This window comes from Sparus aurata, chromosome 13 (assembly GCF_900880675.1).
Source record: "Sparus aurata chromosome 13, fSpaAur1.1, whole genome shotgun sequence".
NCBI classification, from domain to species: Eukaryota; Metazoa; Chordata; class Actinopteri; order Spariformes; family Sparidae; genus Sparus; species Sparus aurata.
The window spans coordinates 34,949,668-34,963,638 of NC_044199.1; the positions used below are offsets into that span (position 1 = coordinate 34,949,668).

At 44.8% G+C, this 13,971-nt stretch overlaps 1 protein-coding gene across 1 annotated transcript in view; it reads left to right on the plus strand.

Moving 5' to 3' along the window:
* The window catches only part of LOC115593522 (transmembrane protein 132E-like), a 31,866-nt gene extending 17,895 nt beyond the window's left edge, over window positions 1–13,971 (plus strand). Inside the window, exons 3-4 of the mRNA XM_030437057.1 lie at window positions 4,249–4,392; window positions 13,735–13,971. Coding sequence (XP_030292917.1) covers window positions 4,249–4,392; window positions 13,735–13,944 — 354 coding nt within the window. The 3' untranslated portion in view covers window positions 13,945–13,971. The remainder of the gene's footprint in view (window positions 1–4,248; window positions 4,393–13,734) is intronic.

Consider the following 13,971-nt stretch of genomic DNA (forward strand, 5'->3'; position numbering starts at 1 on the left):
GACTGGTTCTGGTTCTGGTTCTGGTTCCGAGCTGACTTCAGGTGTGATTAAGTGTAATTAGAGCACTCACATATAAAAGTGTATTCTTAGTTTAAACCTATCGGATGTCAGAACAGCGAGCAGAGCTCAGGGACGACGTCTGTCATTTAGGATTTCTCCCCAGAGTCCCGCTGATGATCCATGAGGTCCGGTCCGGTCCGGTCTGGTCCGTTTCTCCACCATCGGCCAGGTTTCATAACACTGAAGGAGAAGCTGCGTCAGTCACTGAGACACATTGTTAGGTGAAGCAGTGGGCGCTGTTCAACACACTGGAATATGCAAATACAAGACTCAGAATTAGATTTGTTTGATGATGAAGTTCAGTCAGAATACATTAATTTTCTATTCTGACCAGAAAAACAACCACAAAGGGTTGTGGGTCATGTGATCGGCATCGAGCGCTCTGATTCGCTGATGTTTTCACAGGATGTAGATTATCATACAGAGACAATGAACAGACCTTCTGATGCTCTGATTAAACTCTCAACTCAAATCTCTAAAATCTCATTTTATAACTGCGATCATTCAGAGCCATCGTTCACAGATGTTCAGTCGTTTTAATCAACACTGTGTCAGTTATTGCTCCCTGAATCTGAGCACAGCTCATGTCGTGGAAACACAGAAGCTTCTGAAGCTTCATCCACATCAGATTAAATACGACTGTCCACAGTTTGGATCCTTATTATGTGAAAGTGTATATTTAACTTTAAACACTCACTGATGAGATTCCTTCATCTTCCAGCTGTTCAGAGAGTTTCACATCTGGCTGGTAGCTTCAGTACCGTGTGGGATTCATCCTGTACCTGCTGCAGTGACACTGTGAACGATTTCTATTGATTATCTGCACAGGAAGCGGAGCTGTGCAGACGTCGTATCGATCAGTCTGAAGCCTAAACGCCGGCTCATTAACAGTCGGACACGCCGTTAGCTCACACTGATTGTTGTAGATGTTCTTGATGGAGTTCCCCAAGGCTCTGTGCCGGGTCCCCCTTCACTTTCTGCTCACATTGTTCATTTAAAAGTGAATGTGTCCATGCTCTGGTTGGATTGAGGCACCAGAACCAGAACCAGAACCACGTGGTTAGTGTGGAGGCTTCCTGTGAGCGATATTCTGTTTTGGTCGGAATGAAAACATCTGTAAATATCCCGAGGTGTCCTTAAAAACCTCAGAATATCAGTGTTGGATACAGATTCTTCTGAGTCGTTCATACAGATGAGAATCCAGTGGTTTCCATCCAAGCTGAGCACAAATCTTCAGATTAATTTCCTGAAAATCCACAAATGAAAAAGTGAATTAAAGTGTTTCTATCTGTTATCGTGATGTGAATCTTTGTGGAGCACGAGCTTCAGTAGACATTCACAACTTGTCAGGATTCACATCAACATTTCATTCTCCTCACATTGTGCTTTGATCCAGGCTCCAAATGTTCATCCTCAACCAAAAACACATAAACATAAAGACAGGTGACGGCTTGATGCTGTAGCTCTCATTACTAATCAGAGAACATTCACTGAAGTTATTAATTACCCCTGAATGGTTTAATCATGATATACTACAGTTATCTTCAAGTTCTGCTGCTCAGACGCTTCATTGTTTCTGCTCCAGCCGCTTGGAAAAGCCTGTGGATGAGCTAAAATCAGAGAAGAATTAATAACAGTCGTTAGTTTAATGCCTGTGTGTAATCATCTCTGTGATTACCAAACATATTGATACAGATTCATTTTCTCTTCTGTTCTTTCAATCTCTCCTTTTTGTTGTGAGAACCTGCTGAAATAAACCGAACTGAATGTTTCAGATTTTCTTTCTTTTTCTTTCTATCTAATTGCCGGCTGTGGTTGTTGTGTCGCTCTCAGGTGAAGTTCAGTGTCACACCTGAGGAGCCTGCAGCTCTCTGCTGCTTCAGGCTGCGCAGAGACAAAGCTCAGTACTCAGTCTGCGTATGATATCCTCTCTATAAATAAATATTTCTGCAAGTTGCAGTTGAGTGGGAGTCCATGAAAATAGAACAAAGTCAGATACTTCATGCTCTTCACGCAGCTTATTAAGATGTAAGATAAAGTGTCAGGCAGAAATTTAAATATACCACTTTTGATTTCAGGAACTTTACGCGGCCTCCCTCCCGAGCTGCAGATGAGAAAGTGTGTTCCCCTCTGCAGCTCACATGGTGCACAGCAAAATAATGACTGGATTCAAAGTTTAAATGAGGACCTGGACTGTGTTTTAATTGGCTGTTGGCCTTCAGATAACAAAGCACATGGAATGACAATGTCGTCCGCGGCGACTTCAGCACAAATCCAAAGCAGATTGTTTTCATCATCGTGTACGACGCAGGATTTATCTGCATCTGATACCTGATGTGTAGTTAAACACAGCAGCAGTGGAACATGTAATCTGTCAGTAACTAAGTAAGTGAAGATTCTAGAAACAGAATCAAAGCACTGAGAAAATGAAGCCTCTTCTCTGGTGGATAGTTTCCCTCCTCATATTATCCTCATATATCATCCGTCCAGGAGCAAACGGATTACCAAACCCCAAACTGTCCTCTGGTGTTTGGGCTATTAGAGAAGGAGCCATTAAAACAACCCACTGAGAAACTCTTCACCAGGTTCTGAATGTGCTTATTCTGCCCAATTAAAACCAAACTTTTACCGATTATATTTCTCAACTACCCTCGTGGCGAAATGATTCCCATCAGAAAATATTGCAGCTTCCTGACTGGAGTCATAACAGTGAGTAACGTCTGAGCACCGAACCAACACGGCTGAAACTGAAATGTGCAAATGGACGAAATCAGGAGAAAACACAGATTTGGGCAGGAGGCGGTTTGAGATGCCTCCCGCCTCCAGCCTCCATCTCCATCCTCCATCCATCGTCTCCATCCTCCGTCTCCATCCTCCGTCTCCATCCTCCATCTCCATCCTCCGTCTCCATCCTCCGTCTCCATCTCCATCCCTCGTCTCCATCTCCATCCCTCGTCTCCAGCCTCCGTCTCCATCCTCCATCCTCCGTCTCCATCTCCATCCCTCGTCTCCATCTCCATCCCTCGTCTCCATCCTCCATCTCCATCCTCCATCCTCCGTCTCCATGTCCATCTCCATCCTCCATCCTCCGTCTCCATCCCTCGTCTCCAGCCTCCGTCTCCATCTCCATCCTCCATCTCCATCCCTCGTCTCCATCCTCCGTCTCCGTCTCCATCTCCATCCCTTGCCTCCATCCCAGAGAGCAGAGGGTTTTTTAAATATGTCCGTCCAGTCTGACTCCTTCATCCTGGCGGTTGGTGATGTTGGGTTTAGGAAGAGATGGTACTAACTTCAGTCATGTAACGTATGCTAGTGAAGAACCACGTCACACAATAACATAAGTATTCATTCACATTAACACAAATAGTTCTTGACTCTCGGTCACAAACATCTGCTGTACACGTTCTGTTCAGCCAGATAATCTTCACAGACAAATGTTAACTAACTGTGTAGCAGTAAGAAGCTAATGTTAGGCTACAAACAGACGACATCACGGTCACATGACTCAAACGTCACCGTGGTGGTGAGTCTGACTACACAGTTAGCATACATGTGTTCTATAAGCTGATCAGTGTAAGTTATCCTGTTTGAATACGAACTCAACACTTCTGCTGCTCTGACAGGTGGAGGTGACGGCAGCACTTTCAGGAGTCGTTGTGAACTTCTTAAAAAAGTTTCCTCCATCCTTAATGAATCTCCTGCTGTGACAGAAGCATCTCCTCCATCACCAAAGTGCTCCACCTCAACCAGAACAGCACACGGTTGCATCAGCTCCTGTCTGCTGAGATGCTGCTACAGTAAATGTCATGTGTTTTATGCAGCCTGAAATTTGAAGCAGGATGCTGTGATTTACCTGCAGGACCCATTACACCACATGTGTTTCCTCGAATGGTTAAGGTGAAGATTATTACCTTTCCTTCCATTCGTTTTTTTCATCCCCATTTCAGCGACTTCCAGTTGCTCGCCAAATGAACAGAGTACATGAAATGAAAATGTCAGTTGATGAAATCCAATGAAAGTCGTCTCAGTGAAATGAGTTCTGGTCTGCCACTGAGAGCAGCACCTGAGAGAGCGGGAGCCCCGGTGCTAATGGTTTTAAATGTGGACATCAGTAATGCTGATGAAATATCAGAGAACATCTCCGTCTGCCTCCCGCCGCTTCATGAATATCTATTCTTCTCTCCGTAGGACACTGAGATTATCAACACGGCCATTCTGACCGGACGCACCGTGGCCATTCCCGTCAAAATGGTCTCCATAGAGATGAACGGAGCCGTCACTGACGTCTCAGCCTTTGTGCAGTGCAAGTCCTCCAACGAAGACATCGTTAAGGTACGGTAAACCTCGTTTCCTCAACATCTGATGTCAGTTTACAAAATATAATCTCTTTACTCCTCCATGATCCTGAGGAGTGGCCCGACATCACATCACAACATGAGGAGAGCATCACCGCTTCATCCTGGCCTCCTCCATATGCACTCATCATCTGATTCTTGCTCTATGCTTCAGATAAAATCACTGCATGTTCGTAGAACTCTACAGATAAAGCGAGAGCAGCTCCAGCGGATGCTTTCTGAAGCTCCCCGCCTGCAGACTCCATCTCCTGTTGTTCACATCAGAGCGGTGTCAGAGGACGCCGGAACAATCAGCGCTCGCAGACGCAGACGTATCGTCTCGTTTGTTGATTAAATAAATTAAAGTGGGATCACAACAACTTGCAGAGCACATTACAGGCCGTGATTACGCCCTTATTATTTTCTCCAGTCGATTACAATCATAATAGATTCCACTATAGGCAGATTGCATAATTGTATAGGCAGCACGCTGAGGTGTTGCAGAGCTGTTTTGCACTGCTGATCTTATTAAAAGTGATGGTGCACGAGGGAGATGTGACCTCAGATGAAGTAAACAGTCTCCTGTATGATATTATATTCAAATATAAAGCGGAGCGCCTCGTTCCTCCTCCCAGCTCTCCTCTCATGCTAATTATCATAATACTAATATAATAATGACTCCTTATATCACCACATCAGCTGACATTTTATATTATAAGAAGCATGAGTTCATAAATAATAGAACCCGTATCGGTCCTTATAAGATGGTTAACATTGATAACATCATAGTATCATGATCAACACTTTATTGGTGGATTCATAAGAACCTTGTTTATGAACACTTCAGATCTCATGTCCACTGTCATGTGTGTACAGATTGTGTCTTTTAAAGACTTATAAGTGCGGCACGCTGAACGAGGAGCCACACAAAGCTCCGTGATGAGGCCACACCTCAGGTGAAACCTGTTTTTAGGCTGGTGCATCGTACAAACGCTGCTGATGAGCAGAGCTCCATCGTGGTCTTTGTGATCTGATGAAGAATTAAACACAAACTGAAAATGTGTTTCATAGTTTTAATAAATAAAACTAAGACATGAAGGATTTAGTTTGTTTCCTGCTGTGCTGCGTTTGCTTTGTTAGATGAAGAAACTACATATTATTTCTCAACACGTGTCTTTCTTCTTCCTTCACTGTTAGTTGCACAGAGGTGAAGCTTGATGAAGGAGGATGTGATTGTATATTGTGTCTGCAGCTCCCGCCCTCTCTCTCTAATGATCACCGTCTCACATGTGTTTAATGGACAAAGAGACGGTTACACTCCTGCAGGTCGGACACACCCAGGCTGCCTGTGTCAGCTCGCTCCACACAAACTTCAAACCCAGATGAAGGAGATGCTTTTTACAGCTGCTTTAAATCTGAGACTGTGAGCAGAACCTCCTCCAGACCGGGTCAGGTGTGCAGCAGTCGTTACCATGGTGACGGAGCCAGGTTAAAAGAAGGCCACCGCTGTGTCGCTGAAAGATCAACAGAGCTCACTAACACATTAATCTGTCTCCAGTGAGGGTCGTCTCTGAACACCCACAGGCTGCTGTTACCGTTCTGCAGGGAAGCTGCCACATTTGTACTAAACCGGTTTATTCTGTATTCTTTTTCCCCAACTGAATCTTATCAAACAAAAACTACATTAGATCAACTTTATTGTCTTTGTGCACATTGTTTCCTCCAGTAAAGTTCAGGTACTTTGTGTAAAAACAAAAGTAGAAGTACTTACAGGCTCTGACATGTCCTCAGAGTATCAGAGTAAAAAGTCTCCCTCTGAAGGACATTTGTGGTCAAAGCTAACTGAAGCTCACGTCATATTAATAGAATTCAAAGACTATTAAAGTTAAAGGTAGAATCAGTAGGATTTGTCCCAGCTGTTCCTGAACGCACCACAAAGACAGTTGATTGTTGAGTCTCATTCCCAGGACGTCAAATAGACACATGTTGGGTTGGTAAAGCGTCCCGAGCAGCAACAAAGAGAGAAAATCAGAAACTCTCTGCAGATATGAGACACTAACACGCCTTTTCTCCACATTCCAGTCTCCCTGTTCTGAAGCTGTGAGGAGGAGAAAGTTCAGATGTAGAGAGGAGAAGTCACACAGATACTCAGAGTACACAGACAGCAGACATGTACTGAAGGAGAGTAACTAAGTATTTGTACTTTACTTCCCTCCTCTGGACCAGGAAATGTAGTTTATCATCTAACTAGAAGTGCAAAGATGTGTAGAATGTGCACACAGGTACAATATTATAATTATTATGGATGGGTGGATATGAAGAGGAGACATACCTGCAGTATGAACCTGTGCAGGTGTATAAATACAGTATAATACTAATAATGCTGATAATGTTGTTTAAATTGGACCGCGCTGGTTTCTTATATTTGAACTCTGGTCTGTGTGCAGAATCTCTTCGTTCACTCAATAATAAAAACGACTTACTGTATTCAGACTAATGAAATCCTCGCGGTGCTTCAGCAGCGGCTCAAGGTCGGCTGAGGCCGGTTTGATTGTACGTTTTACACACTGAGGCAGGAAACCATAAAACCCCATCAGATCCTGACTCCAGTCACATCGTATCACTTCTTATTAAAGACCAGTATCTGCCCAATATATTTCCACTGTGATTTACTGGACGATGAATGAAAGTGTGACTCGCAGCAGAGCTCAGATCAGTGTTTCCTGTACGCCGTCAGTAGAAGAGAACAGGTGTTGCGTCGGGGCAACTGGCCATCAGCTCGTCGTTCATCATGTTTCATTATCCATTACAGACGCGGTGCTGGTCCATGTGATATTGAGTGGGCCTGCTTCAGTGCTCCTGCCATTGAACATTCGAGGCTAATTTAAAATGAGCCCTTCAGGCGAAGGAAATACAAGAGTCATGACAGTTCAATAAAACATCAGCCAGAATACAGAAATAAAAGATTCACCCAACAAAGCTCCAACAGGCCAAACATTACTGCAGACTGTTTGTGGACCGCACACGTCACTGCTGCACCAGAACAACACCACTGACGCACCGTATCGGCCCGCTTTTATTTTGTTTTCTTCCAACTTTACAGCTCTGCTTAGTTGTTAACATTCAGGAAACATCACGCTTTGGCTTCAAACATCTGCCTCTGTCTCCACAAACACGTCTGGAGAAACAATGTGTGATTAACTCACTCGGTGTTTCCAGCGAGCGTCCACCAGCACCTGGTATGTGCAGCGCAGCAAGGTGCTGGGTTAGAGGGTGATCATGGTTCGGATTAAAATAGACTTCCCCTGATGAAGCTTTGTTCTCAGCCAGCATTCTTCTTATCTAAATGTTTGCCAGCCCACAGGCGGGTGTGTTTTTCCTCCACCTCTGAGAGTAGAAATAGGTGAGAGGCTGTCACTTCTCCACTGGAACTTTTATTTATTTCTTCAGTTCTTTCTTATGCTGAAATAACCAAGCCGCCGTGTGCATCAAGAGCCTGAAGCAGATAAACCAGGCCTGTGTGTGCACAGTCGTATCTGCGTGTGTGTGCATGTGCAGGAGGAATCATTAAGGCTCCCTCGCTGTACGAGGACAGAGGAAGGAGGCGGTGGGAGAGCGTCGGGGGGCTGGAGCGACTCGCCGGCCATCATCCTCTCCCTGGCACAGTGACTCACAGAGCCCATGTGAACACAGAGATAAGGCCTTGTGTCTGCACATCACATCTCATGCCTGCAGCCATCCTGCACACATACTGTATCAGACCCAGGGCTCCTCGTCACTGCAACACATGCATATCAGTGTGACGCATTTACATTAACACAAATCCAGATTTAGCATCTAAAGATGAGAAATGAGCTGCTGACACCGGGACAGACCGGGTCCGGCTGCAGCTCGGACTGGAACTGTGCAGGAGGTGGAAGACAGACGTCACATGACGACATGAGGAATGTGATTACTTCTTATAGTAAACATTATATAGTAAACATTCAGGACTGTAATCTTAATAATTCACTTCACACAGATATCAAAAACAAAACATAATTAACTGTAGCTCACTGTGAAAAAAACACACATTGTGTATGTTGTGTAGTTATTTTAGATTTCTCCTCTGGACATCAACACAAATTATTTACACTTTTAAACACACTAGTTTTAATATAAGTGATGAACTGTGGAGGTTTACCTGTAGTGTCTCTCATCACCTCACTGACCTGAGTTCAGTTCACATTAACACGCTGTGATGTTTCTGACAGCTGACTGAACTGTAGAACTCGACTGGCCTGCACAGATCTTCTCCTTCACATTGTTCACAAAGCTTTTTGTTTGAACGCTGAATGTGAGCCAGACGTTATCACCAGACCTCAGTGTTGGACCTCATGAATCCTATTGTGGCCGAATGGGAGCAAATCCCTGCAGCAAGGCTCAGAAATCTTCTGGAAAGTTTTCCCGCATGAGGCTTTTAGCAGATTATGAAACTGGTTGCAACATCACCAAACTCCCTTAAAAAATGTAGTGATTTTAGGAGTTGTTGAGTTAAAACAAACTTTATAAACATTATGAAATTCTGTCTCTGACAGATTCCAACTCATCATGTCCTGCTTGTAAATTCTGCATTAAATGTGATACATAAAGCAAACTAACACAATCTCACCAGACTCCCTTAACAAATCAGCTAATTTTAGGAGTTGTTGAGTAGCCTAAAACTTTATAAACATTATGAAACTGCGTCTCTGACAGATTGTTTAATCATTGTGTCCTTGTTGTAAATTCAGCATTAAATCTTTCAGCTGAAGTTGTTTGTCTCCTTGTAAAAAGTGTCAGTTTGTGGCAGCATGTCTGTACCAGCCTGTCTGCTTCTGTGTCTAAAGTGCTAAAGTCTTACCTGCCAACATTGATCAGCTGTTTGAACACACTGTTTACACTGATTTCACCATTTACACTCCATTTATGAAAGAAGAAACATGTTATTGATCTAAACATGACACATGTTACAAAGACACTAAACAGGAACAATATAGGCTACTTCTTTGTCCGCGTGGAGAAAGTCCCCAGACTCCCTTAACAAATGTGTCAGTTTAGTGAGTTGTTGAGTTGGAGACACTTTATAAACTCTGTGAAACTCTGTCTCTGACTCATTCTGCATTATTTGGACCTTCTGGTTAATTCAGCAAATGTTCTACATGAACTTCTTTCTGTCTTTGTGTGAATAACCTTGTGCATGTTGGTCCCTGAGGACAGATATAGTATCTTATATAAACAGAGTCATAGCATCATTTTGGTTTTGTCTGCTGCGGTCTTGCTTCAGAGTTCTGCCTCCATCTGACAGCTGAGATGAATGGAAACTAAATTGTCGTCAGGCTACAGCTCACTTCTTTTATTATGAAATCAATAAAAATATGAGGATTTTTTAAATTACATCCAAACATTTCCAAAAGTGGGAGCTTTCCAGAACAACACATCATTCTCACACTCACCATCATTAATCCTCCCAACAACAGGCTAATGGGGGCTGGCTCATTTAGCTAACAGAGCTAAATGAACTCGTTGGTCGCGCTGCTCTTGAAGCCAGCTCACATCCATCACATGAAGAAAAGCTTCACAGCAGCTCCAAGACACAATCCCAGTAATGCTAGCCATATGTCAGCTCTCATTCAGCGTTCATTTAATACATATGTTATCGCTAACTGGAAACTCCATTTGGCAGAATGCTGGGGCGATTAATTCAGCGAATATTCAAATTTCAGAACCGGGATAATTGCGGTTTCTGTTTGGAGACTCGTGCCAGGGGACGTCATCAACATGCCTCCATTTTTCTCCCGCGCTCATCTATTCTTTGTTATTCTTTGACTTTGAGACGTGGGAGAGAAAATCACTTGACGTCCTGTCGAGTGTTTGAGAGCGGGAACAGCAGCAGCCAGCTGAGTGTTGGTTCTGACCACCTCTGGGATGATAACAGCTCCAACATGTTCAGGCTTTTGTTTATTTCTACATTGATCTGTGGCGTCTACCAGCTGGCACATACATCTGCATGTGTAACCGTGGTAACTGGGGCTCGAGTCCAGGATGTTGCGTGTCGTATTCTTTCTCCCGTCACCTTTCCTGCTGTCACATTAATGTTCAACATGCTCTATAAATTAAAATCTGTATACTGTCCTGTCCACAGAACATCCTCCTCCACCACATCCAGAGACAACATCCACACAGGACTCCAATGTTCTTGTTTTGCTGCAGTGACTCAGTTTACTGGTTTATTCATCAAATAGTGAATTATGAGTTACAGCCTAATTTACACCCTCATAATAAATTAACATGTCTCTAAAAGAAAACTAAAGAGGGAACTTATCGTACATGTCTAACTAACGAGTAGATAAAGGTTCATCACGTTTCTGTTCTCTACTTGTTTCTGTCGCCCCCAACAGGCCAAAACCATCATTATTATTAGGGAGGAGGGGAGTTGCATCATGGGAAGTGTAGGAGCCCAAGTCTTTGGATCATGATGCATACTGAGGACCAACAGTCAAGAAGTCTCTGCTGCATTGGTTTAAAGCGGGAACTGTGAACGCGGTTTTACTGAGAAGCTCCAGAAATGTTCAGTGGACTACGAGCCTTCACCTGGTGGAGGTGAACTGGTCTCTGGTACCTCTCCTGCCTCTGTGGAGGTTCAGGACTAAATGTCTGAAGTATCTCTTGGGGTGTAAATGATGAGCCAGTGTTAACAGTGTGCTGGTCAGGGTGGATAACATGTTGTGGTGATGAATGTGTTGTTGGTGCAGAATGTGGCTGAGCAGAGAATCAGCTGCTCTGTGTTCATGAATGATCACGTCCGGATGCTATTAAAGCGCTGCTAGCTTGAAGGACAGAAGCTGCTGCCTCCACTGGAACCGTTTGGGAAATTAATTCAGTTAATGTTATGGAATAAATGTGTGAGAGGTCCTGAGGTGTCCTCACCTTTATTAACCTCGCCGGTCGTTCCCTGAGCGTCACGTGACCGCTGCAGCACCAACAGCAGGCAGCGCCCTCACTTGTCCTGACGATCCGTCTCCACCCAGGCAATCTGCTGGCACCATGGAGGATGCCACAGCGCATTAGCAGCAGTGTGACGGCGTGTGGCGGCTCAGTGTGTGAAAGCCCTCCTCAGCGAGCCCCCACAGGGCCACTGATACCCGCAGTTGCTAACAGCTTTTGACTCGCAATTAGCCGGCCAAGTTTATCAGCAGCAGTAGCCGCAGGAGCTGAAGCGGCGCTGCAGCGGCGGCACTCCGTCAGTGTGTGCGTGCGTGCACGTGTGTGTGTGGCTGCAGGCGGAGGGAGTACATGTCAGGCAGATGTTCTCGACTCACTCTCGTGCAGCAGGCCACGCTGTGATTAATCAAGGTGGCCGGGGTCACTGTGGTGAGTTACTTCTTCTTCTTCTGCAGCTCAGACCGAGCAGACAGAACAATAACACAGAGGAGCTGATACTGCAGGGGCCGGAGGTCAGACCCTGCACAACTGCATTAACTGAAGCAGAGGGAAAGACTGTCATCTTAAGAAGTCCCTCCACCCTCCACCCCCCCGCCAGTCTGCATGGAGGGGGAATTATATTACCCGGACCTCCTCCCAGTTATGATGAATCCCCAGCCCTGAGAAGACTGGCCAGCCCGACCTCCATTTGCAGGAGATTAGATCCTCTGATTACAATGCCAGCTACCTCCCACCACTAGATAAATCTTCGACGGGAGCCCAAAAGCAAAGCCCTCCAGATCCATCGCAGTTAATAATTTAGTGTTAGAGGGGGACAAGTATTTATGATAATTCAAATAGAGCCAGAGCTTTCTGACGAGATGGGGAAGCTAAAGAATGGCTTTAAGTTAAAAATGGCATTTGCTGAGCGTTAAATTTAGAACCGTCCATATATTGAGTCCACACTCTGTCGCAGATGAGCCCACGCTACAGAGCCGCCTCATGAGACACGTGAATATGTTTGTTAATGTGGCGTGTAGGTGTGATGAGCTGAAGTTCATGTGAAATGTGGCGCTGCTGTCAGCCTTCATGTGATATGAATTATGTGTTTGCCTAAAAGCTTGTGTTGGCAGATCATGTGTCTAATTGTTCATAGATCATGATGCAGCGAGCGGGCGGCGGAGGTGCAGGGCCAGAGACGTGGCCTGCATCACTAATTCACACTGAACACGCTCAACAAACACTGAGTTACTACCAAGACATCATTTGACTGCATAAAAGATGCAAATGAGATCCGAGCAGAACTCAGCCAGCAGCTTTGTTTACAGCTGCGGATCAGCACCGAGCCGTCAAGGCCGCAGAGAAACCTGCTGACTGCACGGCCTCAGTGGAAACACCGTGATGCATATTCACATTCACATCATCTTAAGAGTCAAACAGGCTCCTCCTGATATCAAGTCAAGGACAGTCTGAGCGTGTAGGTGTTGAGATGTATCATGTTACCTGATTATATCACTGTTTTAATGGTGACTCTTCAGAACCGTTCACACAGAAACCTAGTCATCCTCCTCCTGATGATATAAAGTCGGTGAAGTGTCGAAGTCCACAGAACAGTTCTGCTAAACAGCTGAAGTGTCTGCAGACATCAGATGGATCCACACAGCTCGGCTCATCCTGCACCACATCCATCAGGACTGGAGATCGTTCTGGTTTTACTGTAGATTTGATTCAGATTAGTGGATTATTAATGAAATAGTGAATCATGACTTACAGACTTATTTTAAACTCTCCTAACGTTCACTAAATGAGAGAATACTGGACTCAGAAACATGATTTCAAATGAAAGATAAAGTTGCTCGTTAACTTCTGGATTCATAAAAAACATCAATGTAGACGAACAATCACCTGCTGCAGGTGATCACAGGTCGCTAACACCGTTAGCTTAGCAGCTCCAGTGAAGATGTGGTCGTTGCTGTCTGTCTGTTCTGCCTGCATGTATAAATGATCTCTGAGGTATGATAGAGTTTGAGGAGTCTGTGTTGGCAGAACCTTTTTATAACCCTAACCATGTGTTCTTCCCCTGAACCGAAGCGGACCATGAGCACAGAGAAACACATAGAAACATAAAGTTGATCCGTGTTCAATGTTTACTTGTTGGCTAACTGATTGTGTCAGACAGAATCAAGTGTTTTATGTGCCGTGAACTTTCACACCTCATATCTCTGCTCTGTATTTGCTCTGCACAAAGTATCAACCTTGAGAATCTCTGTGATGAATTGTGGCGCCGACAGCCGCGTCCATACTGTGTCGTATATCATCACACATCACTGAGATCCTCCGCCACCATCGTGACCATTACCATATAGATGGTCTGACTTCTGACCCTGATCTGTCCTAGGTGTCCATGAATTGTGACTACGTGTTCGTCAACGGGAAGGAGACGCGGGGGTCCATGAACGCGAGGGTCGTCTTCAGCTACGAGCACCTGAGCGCGCCGCTGGAGCTCACCGTCTGGGTGCCCAAACTTCCTCTGCAGGTGGAACTTTCTGACACCAACCTGAGCTTCATTAAAGGCTGGAGGGTCCCCATCCTGCCCGACCGGAGGTGAGGCACCGTCACAACTCGTGGTTATGTC